The sequence below is a fragment of the Kogia breviceps genome, chromosome 15 (assembly GCF_026419965.1).
Source record: "Kogia breviceps isolate mKogBre1 chromosome 15, mKogBre1 haplotype 1, whole genome shotgun sequence".
Taxonomy (NCBI): domain Eukaryota; kingdom Metazoa; phylum Chordata; class Mammalia; order Artiodactyla; family Physeteridae; genus Kogia; species Kogia breviceps.
Genome location: NC_081324.1, coordinates 25,105,436 through 25,122,268, shown reverse-complemented (window position 1 = coordinate 25,122,268; position 16,833 = coordinate 25,105,436). Strand labels below are relative to the sequence as shown.

The 16,833-nt window shown below is 51.8% G+C and overlaps 1 protein-coding gene across 4 annotated transcripts in view; it reads right to left on the bottom strand.

Moving 5' to 3' along the window:
• Positions 1-13,717: 13,717 nt before the first annotated feature.
• Positions 13,718-16,833, bottom strand: part of ZBTB7C (zinc finger and BTB domain containing 7C) — a 379,174-nt gene continuing 376,058 nt past the window's right edge. For all 4 annotated transcript variants that reach the window (XM_059040959.2, XM_067014838.1, XM_059040953.2 and 1 more), the window contains one exon: positions 13,718-16,625. In XM_059040959.2, coding sequence (XP_058896942.1) covers positions 15,974-16,625 — 652 coding nt within the window. In that variant the 3' untranslated portion in view covers positions 13,718-15,973. The remainder of the gene's footprint in view (positions 16,626-16,833) is intronic.

The window sequence follows — 16,833 nt, the reverse complement described above, 5'->3', positions numbered from 1 at the left end:
GATGGCCTGACAGCAGAGCCTGAGGAAGCCCATCACCACAGCAAGCCTCACCCTGGCCAGGAAACAGGCTCTCTTCCAAGGGACCCCACTCAGGGGACCCCGCTGTCCTACCTGGATGTTTCTGTAGCAGGAAATGGAGAAGAATTCAGGTGCAGACAGCACAGCTTTGTTGGGTGGCTGGCAGGCTTACCCCTAGCATTGGTGGGCTGGCACAGAAGTACACCCCTTCTTTCCCCCCCCCCTTGTGTGGACACCCAGCCTGTGGTCCCAGCTCCATCCCTAGCACAAAGCCAGTTGCCTCCAGGCCACTCGTCAGGCCTAGGAGTACACAGGCTGGGGGACCAGACAGGAAGGGGAACCTGCAGAGGCCCTAGGAGTGGGTTCTGGGCCCTTTATTCAGGGCCCCAGGTACCCAGAGCATGCTCCAGGTGGGCACATCCCCTTGACCATGTGGTAGGGTTACCAGATTCATCAAATTCAAACATAGGACACCTAGTTAAATTTGAATTTCGGAAAAACAACGATAATTTTTTTTTTTTTACCATAATATGTCCCCAACACACACTTAAACTGAAAAATGATTGTTTACCTGAAATTCAAATTTAATTGGGTGTACTGACCAATGGACCTGATGCTGACCCTGCCCAATGGACTCCTGACTCATGGAGAGAGATGCAGCAGGAGATAGACCGGAGTGGGGCCCTCTGAAACATGGGGCTCAGGGCAGGGGCCTTGGTCACCTAAGCTAAGGCTGTACTGGCTATAGGGTCCCGGGTTCTGGGGATGCTGGAGACAAGATCAACATCTGCCCAGTAGGAAGCCAGTGTGGCCTGACAATAAAATTTACCATTAAGGTCACCGGAATGCATGTGTGTTGGGCGGAGGATAGGGAAGGGGCAGATGATGAGGGGAGGGGAGCTGGGGACAGAGAAATGAGCTTGCAGCCATGAACACCTCACTGTCCCTCCAAGAAGGTGGGAGAAGGTCAGAGGGCAGGGGCAGGGAAGTTCCAAGGAGGGGGAGGGAAGTTCCAAGGAGCATTAGGGAGGAGAGGAGAGGAAACTGACAGATCCCTGACCTGTGGCCGTGTGGCCTGCTTTCCAGCTGAAATGTCCCTTTCACCACAGTTAGTACCCTGGGCCAGGTTGTGACGGAAATCAGGCAGGACTCGAGAGAAACTGGGCAGACAGCCCGTGAGCAGGGCAGAGGGGAGCCCTCCTGCTGGCTTGGCGTCAGTGCCCATCGCCTGGGCCTGGGTCCACCCGCTGTGTGATCTCTCAGGGAGGTGAGAGGAGCAGTCGTCAGAGGGAGAAGACACTGGGCATGGTAGAGAGGCCAAGGGAAACGTTCCAGAACGATTCCTGAAGGGCTGAGCGCACCATTTGGGAAGCTAAGTTCTGGTCCCTAGTGGCTTGGAAAGGGGCTTCCTGGAAGAAAGAAGCCATTGTCCTCAGGGCAGCATCCTGGACCAGGCCAGAGCAGGCAGGAGTTCTCTTAGCCCCCGCCCCAGGCGGCCGGGACCACGTCCTCAGTCTCTTTCTACCTCAGCTTCCTCACCTGAGTGGAGATAACTTCGTGGGTTTATTGACAGCATCAAATGAAATCACACATAAAAGCAACTTGCAGACGAAGAAGTGCTTTGTAAGTACAAGACGGCATTCTTTACTAATTCAGTGTGTACGGAGCCCTTCCTTGGGGCCAGGCCCTGAGTCAATCTGAGAAGAAGTTGGAAGCTTCTCAAGGAGCCTAGGTCTGGCGGGGAAGGCATGGGACCAGGTAAACTAAGTGTGGACAGGGTACCCCAAGGGGAGCTGAGGAGGGGGTGGTCCCTGTTCCCGGGAGGTCGGGAATGGCTTATGAAGGAGGTGGTGCTGGACTGAGTCCTCACGGTGAAGGCATGTTGCCAGATGGAGCAGGGGAAACAAGGGCATCACAGCCGGGTGGGCAGAAAGGGAGGCAGAGGCCCTGAGAAAGGCTGGGCAGGAGCTGCCAGAGGAGAGCAGACACCTCAGCACAAAGTCCCTAGACCCCACGGCTGACTTGCTTCCTCTAGGTAGGGAGGAAGCAGGGAAGGTGACAGCATCCTTGTGCAGCTCAGAAAGATCCCTTGGGTTTCCCCTGAAGTCAGGGTTTAGAGATGCACAACAGGCAGGAGGCAGGGAGACTAGAGGGCTGTTGTTTTGTGATCCAGGTGAGCAAACAGAGGGCCTCGGTGGAAGCAACAGCAGTGGGCGTGGAGAGGAGGGGAAGCTTCTATCATGCTGGAGTCGGAATTGCCTTCTGACATCCTTCCGCCTCCGTGCCCTCCAGAGCCCCTTCCCGTCAGAGCTCATCTCTGACAGCCTATCCACAGAAGCCTTCCCTCCTCTGGATACTGACAACTCGTGTTTCCCACACCACTGACCTCGGGGTCTACTGAAGTGCTTCTGTTTGCTTGTTTTTAATTGTTTTTGAGTCTCACTTGTTTTTTTGTGCCTCCAGAAATATTGTATTTTCTAGGCCAGAGTTTACCTTTGTTGTGTTCTTCTTCTTCTTCCCTTCCTCTTCTCCTCCTTCTGTCTACCTCTGCTGTATTTATCACAATCTATCTATCCATTCTGCCATTGGGTTGTTTCCAGTTTCCGTCAGCTATGAACAGTGCTGTCTATGAATGTCCGTGCGTTTTCGTGGACACGTGGGTACGTTCTGCTGGGCATACAGCTAGGAGTGGAAATGCTGGGTCACAAGCTCTGCGTGCTTTTGATTTCAGTTGTTATTACCAGTTTTCTAAAGTGATTGTACCAGTTTACATTCGCATCAGCATTGTATGAGTGCAGTCGCTTCACACCCTTGCCAACGCTTGGGATTGTCAGTTTAAAAAAATTTAGCTATTCTGTTATTTATATAGTGGTATTTCATTGTGGTTTTAATTTGTGTTACTCTGATGGCTAAAGAAGTTGAGCACCTTTTCCTATGTTTTGGGCCTGGATTCTTAACCACTGCACCACCAGGGAAGTCCAGGGATTGATTTTTTAAATGCTCATAACACAGACTTTCTGATCACTAATGTGATAAAGACCTGTGTATTTTATAGAGAATCATATGTGTGGTTTGTGAGCATACTTTTCACTGCTAAGAATTCTGTTTATGGACCTGAGAGGAGACACATTCCTGCCTCCCTTGCCCCCTCATTGTCTTCTCAGCAGCACTGTCTCCACCGCACCCTCAGGGCTTCTGAAAAGTTGGCCTCCCTTCATAAATCAAGATACAGCATTGACTCTGGTTATGGAAATTTAATTTATCTTTAGACAAAACTTGAAAGTAGATACATATGTCTACTCAGGCTCCCTCACATGTCACTTCAAAGGCACTTTTCATCACACTCCATCCTGCCCCGAGTTCCCCTTTCCCACTTATCCACAGCATGGAGTCTGGGGGTAGAGATAGACGATGGTCTCTCTAGAGAAAACCAATTGTCTGGGGGCTGGACATTCCTGGCCAGATCCTATTCTGTATACAGATGTCAACTGGCACGTCTACAGACAGACAATCTAGCCAACATAGAGAATAAAAGTGAAAAATGGAGTGTGACCAGAAAGAAAGCCCAAGAACTTGTTCTGTGTCTTCTATTAAGGCAACACTCAGGAAAAAGAAAGCTTTTTACAGAGACAACCACATATGCATCTCTAAGCCACAGTGGTGATAACACAGGCACGTGTGTGTATGTGCCTGCACGTCTCCGTGCATGCATGTATGTCTGAGAAAAGACTACTTAGAAAATTTTCCCATACAGCAGAGACAAGAATGGAAACAATTCTCTGTGTTGTTTGGTAGTTTGACTTGAATGACATCCCAAGTGGGTTATTTTGGTCTCAGAGTGGAGTCATTCTCAATAATATTAATTTCATACATCCTTGGATTATGCACACCCTGCATATTGGTCAACTTCAGTCCTGGAAAGAGATGGGAATGCCCTTTGATTGGGAAATTAGGCCCTTTCCAAATGCTCCTTGGAACAGAAGCATGGAATCTTGCAGTGAGAGTGGAATGAAATCTTGGGGATCATTTCATCTACTCTCTCATTTTCATAAAATACAGATTTAGAGAGTAGAGGTAACTTTCTCAAGGTTGCACAGAGAATCAGTTGGCAGAAGAAGGCTTAGAAATCAGTCTCCCAATTTCTGGTAACCCCATCAGGCTATCCTTGGCAGTGGTAAAATAGGATTGGAAATAATAAATGATTAAGGAAACTTTCAAAAATCCCCAAATCAGGGCTTCCCTGGTGGCGCAGTGGTTGAGAGTCCGCCTGCCGATGCAGGGGATGTGGGTTCGTGCCCCGGTCCGGGAGGATCCCACATGCCGCGGAGCGGCTGGGCCCGTGAGCCAATGCCGCTGAGCCTGCGTGTCCGGAGCCTGTGCTCCGCAACGGGAGAGGCCACAACAGTGAGAGGCCTGTGCACTCCAAAATAATAATAATAATAATAATAATAATAATAATAATAATGCCCAAATCATAAATAAATGACTTTGAAACACAAAACTCTAAACCAATGGTTGGACCTGCTATTGAAATCAGAAACTACAATGATGTTTCTTTCTCATGTGAATGGGTGAGAGTAGTGGAGTATGACTGTAGCTCTCAGGCCAAACACAGGGGACTCTCAGAGGACCTCTGACCCTTGGTGATCCTGCATTCAGTCACTCTTCCAGTGGGGGAGACACCTCCACAAATGATTAGCAGAATGAGCAGAAGCTAAGAGGACCAGGAACTTCCCTTTTCCTTTCTCTTGGCAGACAAGTTTGTGGGACCTGTGCTGCAGCTTGGCTACAAGATCCTCCTGCCTGGGACTTTGCATCTGGGGAGAGTGATGCCCAGATGGGGCAATGTTCATGGAGTGGCAGCTTCTCGGGCTAGTGGTGGTGCTGCTGCTGATGTCCTGCCTCTTTTGGATCTTTCTCATTTTCTGAGGCTGGCTCTCCAACTTCCTGTCATTCCTCTGAGCTACAATATTCTTTAAACAAATCCCCCTTCTGCTTCACTGCTGGTCTCCCCTGGCTTGTTTGCAAGCACCCTGACCAACGCACTGGAAGGAGAATGAATAGCCTACACAAGTCCCTGCCAACACAGTTGGCGCTCTGTTATGTGTCTCACTATAAAAATTAGAGAGGCATGATGTTCAAATAAAATAAAGTGGGAGGCTATAATTAAATTTCACCAGGGCCTTCAGGGCAGGGAACTTTAAAGGTCAAAATGTCTCAATGTCCAGCTGGTCAACAAGTAGAGCCTACAGAAACGTGTAGAAACCTTCTCTTGTCTGCCCCATTCATGGAGTGACCAATGCTGGGACCCAGGACTGCTCATACAATTAAAAGAGACCCACCTTCAGGCAGAGGAATATTTAGTGCAGCTCCAAGTGGCATGTGAGAGGGGTGGAAGCCATCCTCTCCTCTAGAATTTCCCTCTGGACTCAGCTGGTTTGTGGGGTACCATAGGTGATGTAGGAAATCAGCCAGAGGGGCCTCTTCTCCATCATTGCACAATGTAGGGTTGGAAGTCCCAGCTGGGGAGAGAACAAATCCCTCCTCCGAGGCCACTGTTGACCTGCAGTGCGACCTTGCCCTTCTCCTGCTTCTCTCCCCTCTGCTGCCTCCCAGAGGAACCAGAAACAGTAGCCAGTGGGCATGAGAAGACATAGTGCAAAGAGCAGAATGAGGCTGTTAGGGACTAAATGCATATGTTCCCCTCACTCCAACTCACATGTTGAAACCCTAGTCACACGTGATAGTATTAGGAGATGGGGCCTTTGGGAGGTCCTAAAATATTAGTATTAGATGAGGTCATGAGGGTAGAACCCCTGTGAGTGGGATTAGTGGCCTTAGAAGAGTCATGAGTGAGCTTGCTTCCCCTCTCTGCTCGCTGGCACATGAGGACACAGCAAGAAGACAGCCATCTGCAACCCAGAAGAGAGCCTTCGCCAGAACCCAACCATCCTGGCATCCGGATCTCAGACTTCCAGCCTCCAGAACTGTGGGAAACACATTTCTCTTGTCTCTGAGCACCCCCAGTCTGTGGTATTTTGTTACAGCCGCCCAAATGGACTAAGAGAGTCCCTGTCCAGTCCCCACTGCAGGAGCCTGAGCCTGCTTCAGGCCTGAGCTGTGTAAAGGAGCATAGGAGGGGGAGGCAGTGATGGGAGAGACATGGAAGTTTGATGTTGGGTTGGGCTGGACTGTTTAGCTAACTGAAAGTAAGACTTTTCTTATACCTGATTGTGACCAGAAAACATATGGGACCTTCTGGAAATGTGGAGTCAGAGAAGGGAGATTCAGTAGAGCTGCGGTGAAGGAAGTGGTGGGGAAATGAAGCCCACCTTGCTGGCACCCCACCATGTCCGGCTCCTTCAATAAAGTGCAGGCAACTTCATGTGAAGTCAGAATGCACAAGCAGTTCAGGGCCCCTGCCTCCTGCCAGACTTCACAGCTCACATCCTTCCTTTTCAGAACTTAAGGGACCGCCATGGCTGGGGCCCAAACCTCAATCTTTCCCTAACACTCACAGGGCCTGGGTGAGAGTACAAATAGAGGGCCACATGTCATGTGTCTAAATATTTAAACATAGAGGTCAAGATAACAAATTGTTAAATAAACTATGCTGCATCCTTCTACCCTGACAAGCATAATTTCATAAAGACCTGGGAAGCCAGGTTCCAGTTAGAGCCTCAGATTCCTCAGGGTTCTGGTGGGGCAGAGTCAGGCCTCTCTTCCCACCTCTGAGTCCATCCTGCACCCTGAAAGGTCTTGCATGTGAACCCCCAGTCCACACGTTTAAGCTCTGTCCATCTTCCCCAACAAACAGCCACCCCTGCTGTCCTCAGGGGAGCGTCCACCTGTCCCCAGAAAGAAAGACCTGGGGAGAGGTCCACACAGAAGCTGGGAGCAGGCTTGAGGCTGTTAGGACAGGGAATTGAGGGGTCCTTTGTCCCCTGTGCATGAACTGTCTAGAAGGGACACAGGCTCCTGGAGAGCACATCCCCATCAGCTGCTTAGATCCTGTCCCCTAGGGAGAACCCTTTAAAACATGGGGCCAGGGCAGCTGCCTGGCTTCTAGGCCAAAGGGTAGGACTGACGATCCTTCCTACCTTTCCAAACCTAACTCTTCAGCATCTGATTCTGAAATCACGACTCCTTTCCTGGCACGTGGCCCTGTCACAGTGGCCTCTGCTCACCTCCCTACCCCACAGCAGTGCCTGTGTGTGTGTGTGTTTGTGTGATGAGAACACAGCTCTTCTGAGTTGCTGCCCAGGCATTTTACAGCATGACAGCCTTGCTGCATCCAGAGTCTGGACATTTAGATAAGGACCTCAGTTTAAGATTCCCACTCCAAGTTCCTGCTTTGCTTTTCCTGGGGTTAGAGTTAAGGTCGTGAAAAGTTAGTGACCTCCACCCTATCCACCTTATAAGCACTAAGTGCTTGCTCCCTGCTCTCCACCTCCTGCTCGCTCAGGACCTGGGATGGAGGACTGCCCTTCCCCCAGCTCATTCCCCACCCCTGCCCCTCCCCATTTCCGGGATTTGTAAGTAATAAATCTTGTGACTTGACTTTCTTTGTGTGGGTGTTTTAAAACTGCACCTCCAATCAAAATGCTCCCAGGGAGCTCCCTGGCGCCCCCTTGTGGGTGGCTTTTGCTTCCTCATCCTGCAGGTCACAGTCTGCGTACTCTTCGTTCAATATACCAGCTCCCATCGGCCCCGCAATGTGGTGTGACAGTCGCCGTCAGCCCCAGAGTGGTCCCCGCTCGTGCCCTGGGAGCTGAGGGAGGTTGGGCTGTAATCGGGCAGCATCTGGAAGGAGGCCCAACCACATGTAATCACGCTTCTGCAGTCGACTGGTTCTCCCTGGGTGTCTTCAAACAGCGTTATGTGCTAGGCAAACCCTGAGAAATGACCAGCTCAATCATTCTGCTTTAAAAAGAGGATGTCCTTGTCACTTCCTTTTCCCAGCATTCCCACACGAATCACTGGCGATTGATCATTATCAGATTATCCAAAACAACAACTCAGATAATCACGGGGATACGTAATGTGTGCAGCTCTGTTCCTCCTTCTCTCCTTCCCTGCCTCCTTTCTTCCTTTTCCGTTGGAAGAATAAGCAACAGGAAAAAGGTAAGGAAACATAACTGAGCACAATTATTTTAAATGCTATTGATGGATCACAGAAGAAAGAAGAAAGAAAATAATTGAGCATCCATTGAGTGGCAGGTGGAACTGGTGTTTCCCACGGCCCCTCCGGCCCCATCGGAGTCCCCCAGGTAGATGTTATCTCTTCCTTTCTGTGAACCAAAAAATGAGGCTGAACAAGGGTGCTCAGTAACAGGCACCCCCCCCCGCCCCCGTACCGGGCAGGGGGCAGACCAGAAGGGAGCCGTCTGAATCCTTCTGAATGCTCTCCAGGAGCTCCCTCTGGGGGAAGAAGTAAGGTAGTGAGCCCCTGTATCCCCCGGGGTGTCCATACTGGCACATTTTGCTATGTTCTTTCTTGCTGTGCCACTCTCTCTCCCCCCAACTGCTATACCACCCTCTCCCACAAAGGCCCGCCTCTGTAGGACATCCCAGTCATCAGAAAATGAAAATGCACTTTTGCATTTCAGAGTGCAGCTCCTATAGGAGTGACGTTGAAATGGCAAAACAGAAGACCGTTTTCATTAAAACACACATTCAGGCTCTGCTGTGCGGATTAAATTAAGAAAACCATTTTGACGAGGGAGGCTCAGCATGGAGCAGACTTCTCAGTAAATTAGCAGAGAAGTGTGGGTTAAAGTTCCGGGTGCCCGGATGTAACAAGAAAGCAGAGATGGCTGTGTTCACTGCAAGTGAGAGGGGGGACAAAACGAGCCGTGCTGCCGAAGCTTACTGGCTGGCAAGGCAGCTCTGAATGTTTCATAGGCTTGGGGAGGGTGAAACTGTGAATGATGGTTACCAGAGCTGTAGAGGGCTGTGGTGCCTGGAGGGAACTGCCAGTAGGAGCTCTGTCTAAACAGACGTCTGTTCCCAGTGGCCTTTGCCTCATTCTGGGCCTCAGCTTCTAAGGGAGCAGCGCAGGGCAGTGGCCAGGAGTCAGCAGACCAGGTTTCCAGCCCTGACTCTGCTAGAGCTCACCGTGTAGCCTTGTCCTCACGGTTTTGCCACTGAGCTTTGGGACCTTCCTCTGCCAGATACTGCATGGATACGTGACATGTTCTGAGGCCACCCAACATTACTGGAACTCTTCCTCTGTTTGGAGAATTTGCATCTTGAATCCTTCCTTCTCAAGGTAGAAGCCAGAAAGCTAACTTCGCCAGTCGGCCTGCAGTTGGGCTGAGGCATGGGGCCTGAGCTCTTCCAATCAGACGCACCAGGACTAGAGCAATGGGGGCAAGTGCAAATGCGTAGAAGCCGTTTTCTGGGGAGCATGGTGGTAGAGAGTGGGCCCCGGGGGAAGAGTCCCAGGGTCCAGGGCCCGGTGTTAGTGGGGTGAGCTGTGAGGTCTGGGCCTGTCATCATCATCACCATCATCATCAGCAGCAGCAGCCATCAAATCTCTGCTGGAGCAACTGGCCACAGCGTGGTTTGGGGTGCTTCTGGGTTCCTGGCTTCTGGGCCATGGACTTGGTGCAAATTAGCCAAGGGCACCCCTTCCAGACATTTTACTGACATCTGCTGGGAAATTGCTATGATATAGGAATCTAGTACATGGTATAACAAATATACAAACCCGTCTAGGGTGTGAATGGCGCCCCTTCAAAAGCCATGTTGTGCAGTGTGCAGCCTGCGCAACTGAACTTGGTGGCCCTTCAAGCCTGACTCTTTGGCCTTTGTGGAGATTCTCTTAGGGACTTAATTTCCTTTAGTAATTGCTTTTTCTACTTAAGCTACCTGAGACGGGGTCTGGTGTTTGACTAAGAACCCGATAGGTACAAATAGGGATAATGACACGTGCCTCATAGGCTAAGTGCCAGCTGACCAATCGAGGTAAGAGTCTCCCAGGGGCATAAAGACTTCCGTTACTCTGCGGCTTTGTGCTTAATTTATTCATTTTTTAGAGGAACATGGGAAACGGGATCTGATTCACCCTGTCTTCCTTCCTTATTCCAGAAACCTATTTGTTTGTTCTTTTGTTCTAGTTGTCAGGGTCACAGTTCATGGTTAAATAGAGGAATCACAAGGATGGAAAGGAGAGTGTGTGTGATAAATATTCCAGTGGGGAGACTTGTGGGAAAAATGGCTTCGCTGGGTCTTATTGGTGCACTGCTCGGTCTCCTATTATTACAAGGAGGGATGACATCAGCCTGTGTATCATTAGTCTGATGACTCTGTGTGTGTGTGTGTGTGTGTGTGTCTGTGTGTGTGTGTGGTGCAGATAAAGTGATCAGTTTTGAGGTTTTCCGGAACTGTCCAGATTTGAGATGTCTTGACCTCATTTATTAGGCTATTTCTGGGCCCATGTTTTTTGGTTAGGCCCTGTGGGGCTGCCCCTTAAGGTCACAGCCGCCCCTGCCCAGGGTGTAATGAGGAGGGAAAAAATGAGCAGGGCCTCCCCAGGGAATTCTCTCCCCATCAATAGCTGGAAATGTGCATTTGACGCAATCCTCAGTTCTTCAAACCTGCAAGGAGGAAAGAAGCTGTTTGCTTGTTTCCCACATCCCCTTCCCCTCTGGTGCCCGAAGCAGGGAGGGGAGGGGAGAGGAGAGCAGGCTGGGAGGTTGGCGCAGGCTGGTACCTGCCCACCAGTCTGATTTCAAGGCCCTCTGTCCAAATCAGCCACCCTTGTTTGCTGCCTGGGGCCTGACATCGCTTTGCTGGGCACTTTCTTTCTACCTTGAGCAAGGAGCAAGGGCTGCAGAGGCCGGGAGAGGGAGCCTGTGAGTCGTGTTCGCCCCTGGTGGCTCCTATCAGGGTTTGGACAGAGGGGAGGGCAGAGGAGAGAGAGGGCGTCCACATCCTGAAGGGCTGTGGTGGGGGGAAGAGGCGCTAGGAGAAGGGGAGGGGAAGCACTGGAGGGGTTGGGAGGTAGGGCACCTGGATACAAACATCCTTGATTCCAGAATCTGTCCCTGGTCTCTAGGGGCCTCTGACCTCTGCCTGCAGGTTGCATTTCCCTCCTGCAGGAACTTCTGACTCCCTGCTCCTGAGTGACAGACTTTTCAGATGAGGGGAACTGGCCGAGGAGGCCTCCCTGTCCTGCTCTCACTTTCCCTTCGGAAGCCCTCACTCCACCCAGCTCTCACTGCACACAAGGGGGGGAAACCCAGTCGTGCTTGTTTCTGGAAATGCTCCGAGGAGCCTCAGGCAGGAAGGGCTGGGGAGGTTCCCGGGACAGGAGGATGGGGTCTGCCAGAGAGGTGTGCCAGAACAGGGCAGGGACCTCTGCGGGACTGCAAGTGGAGACCTTTGCTCCCTTCAGGAAGTGCAGGCCCTGGGGTCAGGTGAAGAGGCCTGAGACAAGAGACGTCTGACTTCCTGTTGGTTCATTACTGATCTCCTGTCACATCTCCAGGGTTTCAAAATAAATCAGAGCCTTTTCTACACAGAGTCCTGTTTCTCTGGCCCCAAGTTGCTGTAGGTCATCGGGTGGGGGGCTGGGCGGGCAGCAGGCAGCCATAAGCCACCAAGCTGGGTTTTGTGAAGGTGTCCCAAATCATCTTTTTCACTTGTCCCCCAGTCCCCTGGTACAGTCCTTCTTCCATGGTCATATGAAGATATATAATATAGTGTCCTTTTCACAAATCAGATGGAAGAGACCCAAGGGACGGGTCATCTAGAAAGCCCTCCTTCCATGCAGGAATCTCCTCATTCTTGAAAGGCGATATTAAACCCTTCCAATGACGGAGAGCTCACTCCCTCACGAGGGACCTCATTTCCCTTTAGGACAACTCCACTTGTTAGGAAATCATCTTCCTTCCTTTGGACACCCAGCTGTCTCCTGGCATCTCTCTCCTACTGGGTTGAGTTGGCCAAACTTTTGGTAAGATCCTTCCTCTCTCTGACAGATCTTTAGAAGTTCCAAGGCCTGTTCTAATGTATCTTAAGCCTTCTCCTCCAGGGTAAGATGCACCTGCTTCTCTGGCCTGTCCTCAGTGACTTCACCCTCCTTCCTGTCCCTCCCCCTCTACCAAAGTTCCCTTTGCTATCAGCACCCCAACGTTGGGGTCTGAGGAGCAGACCGTATCCTGCGTGACTCTGTGAAACACCTGCCTGGCCAGGACTAGAGGCGACTTGACTCACATGAGAAGCTCAGGAGCCCCCAGAGGTCAGGGCCCAGCGGGCCCACTTCCCTACCTCTTCCCCATGTTCACCTCTGGCCCTCAGTGGACACCGAACCCCAGAATGAGGACCCAGTGCTGCTAGAATACATGTGCTGAAGGGAACCCTGACAGGTAGCTGGCCTCGTATTCCTTGCACTGGGCCATCCCCTCATGCCCTGAGTCAACCGTGAGCTCGGGCCTCTCCAAGCTGCAGGGAAGCCAAGGGACACTGACTTTACTAGAAGATCCTGCGGAAAAGGCAAGTAATGTTCAAGATGATATTTTTATATTAAGACAAATGCATGTCTATCATGTAATAGAATGTAGAAGCATGAATTTCAAAGCCACTACCTGAGATTTCAGGGGAGTGTCACACTCTGGGAAGGTTGCTTCAGGCTATTTCTTTAGAATTCAGTTCCTAGTCCCGCAGAGGGCTGGCTTCCTTGGCTGAGGGGTGTTTAAGTTGGGTAGAGAACTTGGAGAGGCTCTAAGTTCCTGAGTTTCTTCAAGAAACGCAGTCTCCTTTGCTATTAGAATGAGGCAAATGAGGACCAAGATAGGGAAACGATTAGCCTGAGGACACACAGCTTGGAGTCCAGACTTGAAACCCAGATTTGTTCTTTTGCCTGGACTGAGAAATGCTGCATTGGGTTTATAAGAATGCTTACCATGGCAAGAAAGGGGATCTGATCACAGAAAACTGGCTTGGGCTTATTAACTCTTGGTTATACAGAAAACGCAGTGCAGAGACCAATTTTACTCAGAGAATCTGTGCTCTAGGTTCTGAGTAGAGTTGACGCCATTCAATGACAGCAATATGTTTTCTTACCTCCTTCAGGGCCTAGCATTCTGTTTGGGAAAGAGGATCAGGTGAACGAGGAAGAGAAGTCCAACTCCAGTGCCAAGGAATAAAAGGAAGAAGGCCGAGATGGTAGCAAGGCCAGCCAGAGGCTGTTCTGGAATCCAAGCCAGGGAACTGGTAGGACTGATGTGTTAAAATGGCCAGCAACCCTTCGACCCTCCATTGCTCACACGCAACAGGCTGTACCTGCACATGTAAAAACACACACACACACACACACACACACACACACACACACACACCTCACACTCAGAGTCATAGATGCCCAAAAGCTTATGATCAAGCAGAGCCTCACAAAATGCAGGGGACCACTGATGATCTGACCTCGCCACCACACAATCACCCACTGTCACCTGCAGTGACAATGCAAAAGGAAATCAACCTGACCCAGGGAATTGAGTAAGTGTGGCTTTCTTTTACTTAAAACGCTGTCCCTCACATTATTAAATAAGGGTCAAAGATTTGTGTTTTTTGTAAAGGCATCTTCAACATTTTTATAAGTTTCTGACACCCAATTGTCAACCTCTTAAGCCACCAATGTCTACAGATAGTCTTGTGGCTGTCACCTCTCACAGAAGTGCAACTCTCAATATCATTTAATCAAGTCAATTAATACTGTTTAATAAATAGGCCAGAAAATTAGCTGAGAGGTTTTCTCGGCGGGATGCAGCGTGCGACCAAAGTTATGGAAGATTGTCCCTTGAATCACTAAGGCAAACCTTGTTGAGTGTCATTTTACATAAAGCAATCACATTAAAAAAAAAGTTATAAATAGAAAAAAATTCCAAAGTTCTCCCACAGACAGGGAAACTGAAATGTCCCCCCACCCCCAAAAAAGGGAAACAAAACACTACCATCCCTACCTCCACGACCCATTTGCTTCAAGTTCTTGATCATACAGTACTCGACATCTTTGGATATTTTACAATGTACAACTCCAAACTGCAGCCAAGAGAAAACAAAAAGAACTAACCAGTCGTCTGAAAAATTGAGTTTATGAGAAGTCATTACTTTTACAAAATAAAAACAAAAGCCCCAACACCACTGGTTTCTAATTTGTTCGTTTTTCCTCATTTTCTCTTAAAGTTTGGGTCAGCCCCACTCCCTTGGCTGGGAGTGGGGGGGACACAGGCATGTTGGCTGGTGGGTCCCAGAAGCGAGGGTCAGAAATGGAGACAGGAGTGGGAGAGGCGGCTGCTCAGCAGATGACGTCTGAGGACAAGAGGGTGTCAGCAACAGTTCCCTCTGGCTGAAAGGGCAGCTGGTGGTGTGTGGAGTCACGGGTCTCTTCGCGGGGGAGCTGGGAGGGTGACAGAGTCTGTGGTCTTCTCTGGCCTTTTTGTTTTTTTGTGTTTACTCAGGAAGAAGCCAAGGCAATAGGAAGAGCCGAAGTCTCTGTGCCCACAGCTCCTGGACTGGGGACACCAGCCCTGGGTCATCTGCACAGGAGAACTCTCCTCCCTTCTCTGGGCTACTGAGAAACAAAAGCAAACTCAGCAAGAAAAGGGAGGGAAGGGCAGGAAAGGGGAGAGAAGATCAGGAAGGCACTGGGCCAGCAGAGCTGTCTTCCTTCTCAGGACCGGCTACAAACCAGAGAGCCAGGGAGAATGCGTGGACAGCCCTCACTCCCAGACCCCTCCAAGCCCATATTGGAGCCAAGCCTCTGACTTCCCACACCGGACAGCTGGCTTCCCCCTGGGAGACCACGGAGGGGTTGAGAGTGTCCAAACACAGCAATGCCAAAGTCCTGAGAAGTCCCCAACTGAAAAGCAAACATACACCTGGGTAACCGGGCATTTTGTCTGTTTCCGGGAATCGGGTGGAGCGGGGCAGCTGCCAGGTGTGAAGAGGAGGCCCCCATTCCTTCTGTGTTGGCCCTCGGAGTCCTGAAAGACTCCTTATGGCATTGGAGGGACCACGCAGAGGTGGGGACAATGCGAGATGGTAGCCCCCGGATGTTCACAGTGGCCTGCCCAGAGGGGAGGGGAGGATTTAGAGTTGCCCAAAGCTGCCTGGGGGCTGTGGACAAGCCCACCCCAGCCCTCTTCCTCTGTTACCCTGTCTAGTTTGGCCACATTTCTCACCTGTGCCAACGTAGAGGCGGACGTGATAAAACTAAGCCCAGTGAAACAGTGTCACCAGGGACGTTAAGACTGCAAAGCTCCTGCTCTCTCAAGGCTTCTCTCTGGAGGGGTGGGCGTGTGTGAGTGTCTCGGTGGGTGGATGGGAGGGGGAAACAAAATTACCAGCCCCCTTTCACAGCAGGGTGAAATTGGGGTACAGACAGCTGACCTGTCCGCAGTCACAGGACAGGGAGGGAAAAATGGGCCCGGACTCCAGGAGACCCCCTCCCGACGTCGGGAGGCCTCCCTGCCAATAGGGCACTTCCCCTAAGGATCCCAGGACCACTGGAGATGGGAAAAATGACCCAGTGTCAGCAGGGACTCTGCCTTCGAGTGGTGGGGCTCAGGATGTGTGTCTCAGGACCCTACCTTCATCCCTGCTCCATCCGGTCTGCCTCTGGCCAAGCCACCTCCCTCCGTCTAGCCCCACACAGCTCCAAAGTGCTTCTGGACACCTGGCCCGGGGCCTCCTCTTTGGCATGGGCCCCTGTGAGTTTCTGTGTGAGAGCAGAGAGATAGCCAGAGAGAGGCCAGGCCTTTTGGGAGGAGATGCCCATCTCAGACACCAGCAAAGGGGAGGCAGCTGCCTCAGGAGGCCCAGAAAATACCACTGCGGCTGCTATTTTTTTTCCTTTTTCCTTTTGAAATGAAAAGTTCAGACCCATCGGATGGGGCAGGTGGGCCTGGGAGGGGACAGGGACGCAGGACTGGGGTTGACGAGGGTCAGCCTAGTTGTTGGCTTCAGACATGGAGGCCACGTGGTTGAGGCCGGCGAGCCCGGGGAGGCCGGCCAGGCCCGCGGCCCACGGGTCAGGCAGCGGGAAGTAGGGACGCGCGGCGGCCACGTTCTCGGCCAGCGCGAAGGCCAAGAGGCCGCCCGCGTTCCGCTCGGCCTCGAGCTGCGCGCGCCCGAACAGCTTCATCTGCGTCTCCTCGAACTGCCGCTCCAGCTCCTGCAGGCTCAGCGAGCCCTTGGGCGCCGCCAGGAAGTGCTTGGCGGGGCTGGGGCCCGGCAGGCACACGGCGGCCCCGCCCAGGTGGCCGCCCACGTCACCCAGCGCGGGGGGCATCACGAAGGCCGCCTTCTCCGGGGCCGGGCCGCCGGGCCCAAAGAGCAGGCTGGCGGCTCTCCAGGCGGCGGGCTTGCGGCCGCGCCGGGGCCGGGCCATACGGCAGCTCTGGCGCTTGATGTGGCGGTGCAGGTGGTCGGAGCGCGTGAAGCTCTTGTAGCAGAACTCGCACTGGTAGGGCCGCACGCCCGTGTGGATGCGCATGTGGTTCTTGAGGTCGTAGTTGTGCACGAACTTGGCGTTGCAGTGGATGCACAGGTAGGGCCGCTCTCCCGTGTGCTTCCTCATGTGGATCTTCAGCTTGTCCTGCCTGCAAGGCAGAGCCAGAGTCAGTCCCTGCCCAGAACCCCAGGAGCCGCTCCTCCCTCTCTGCTCCCCTTCCTCCAGAACCTGCTAAGGCTTCCCACTGCTGTGCTGTCAACCCTCAGGAAGGGGAGCCCTGCTAGAATTTACCTTCAACTCCTGCGCCACCCCAAACAGGTGTGGCTCCTCCCCTGGATTGGAGAGGGGATCCGGAG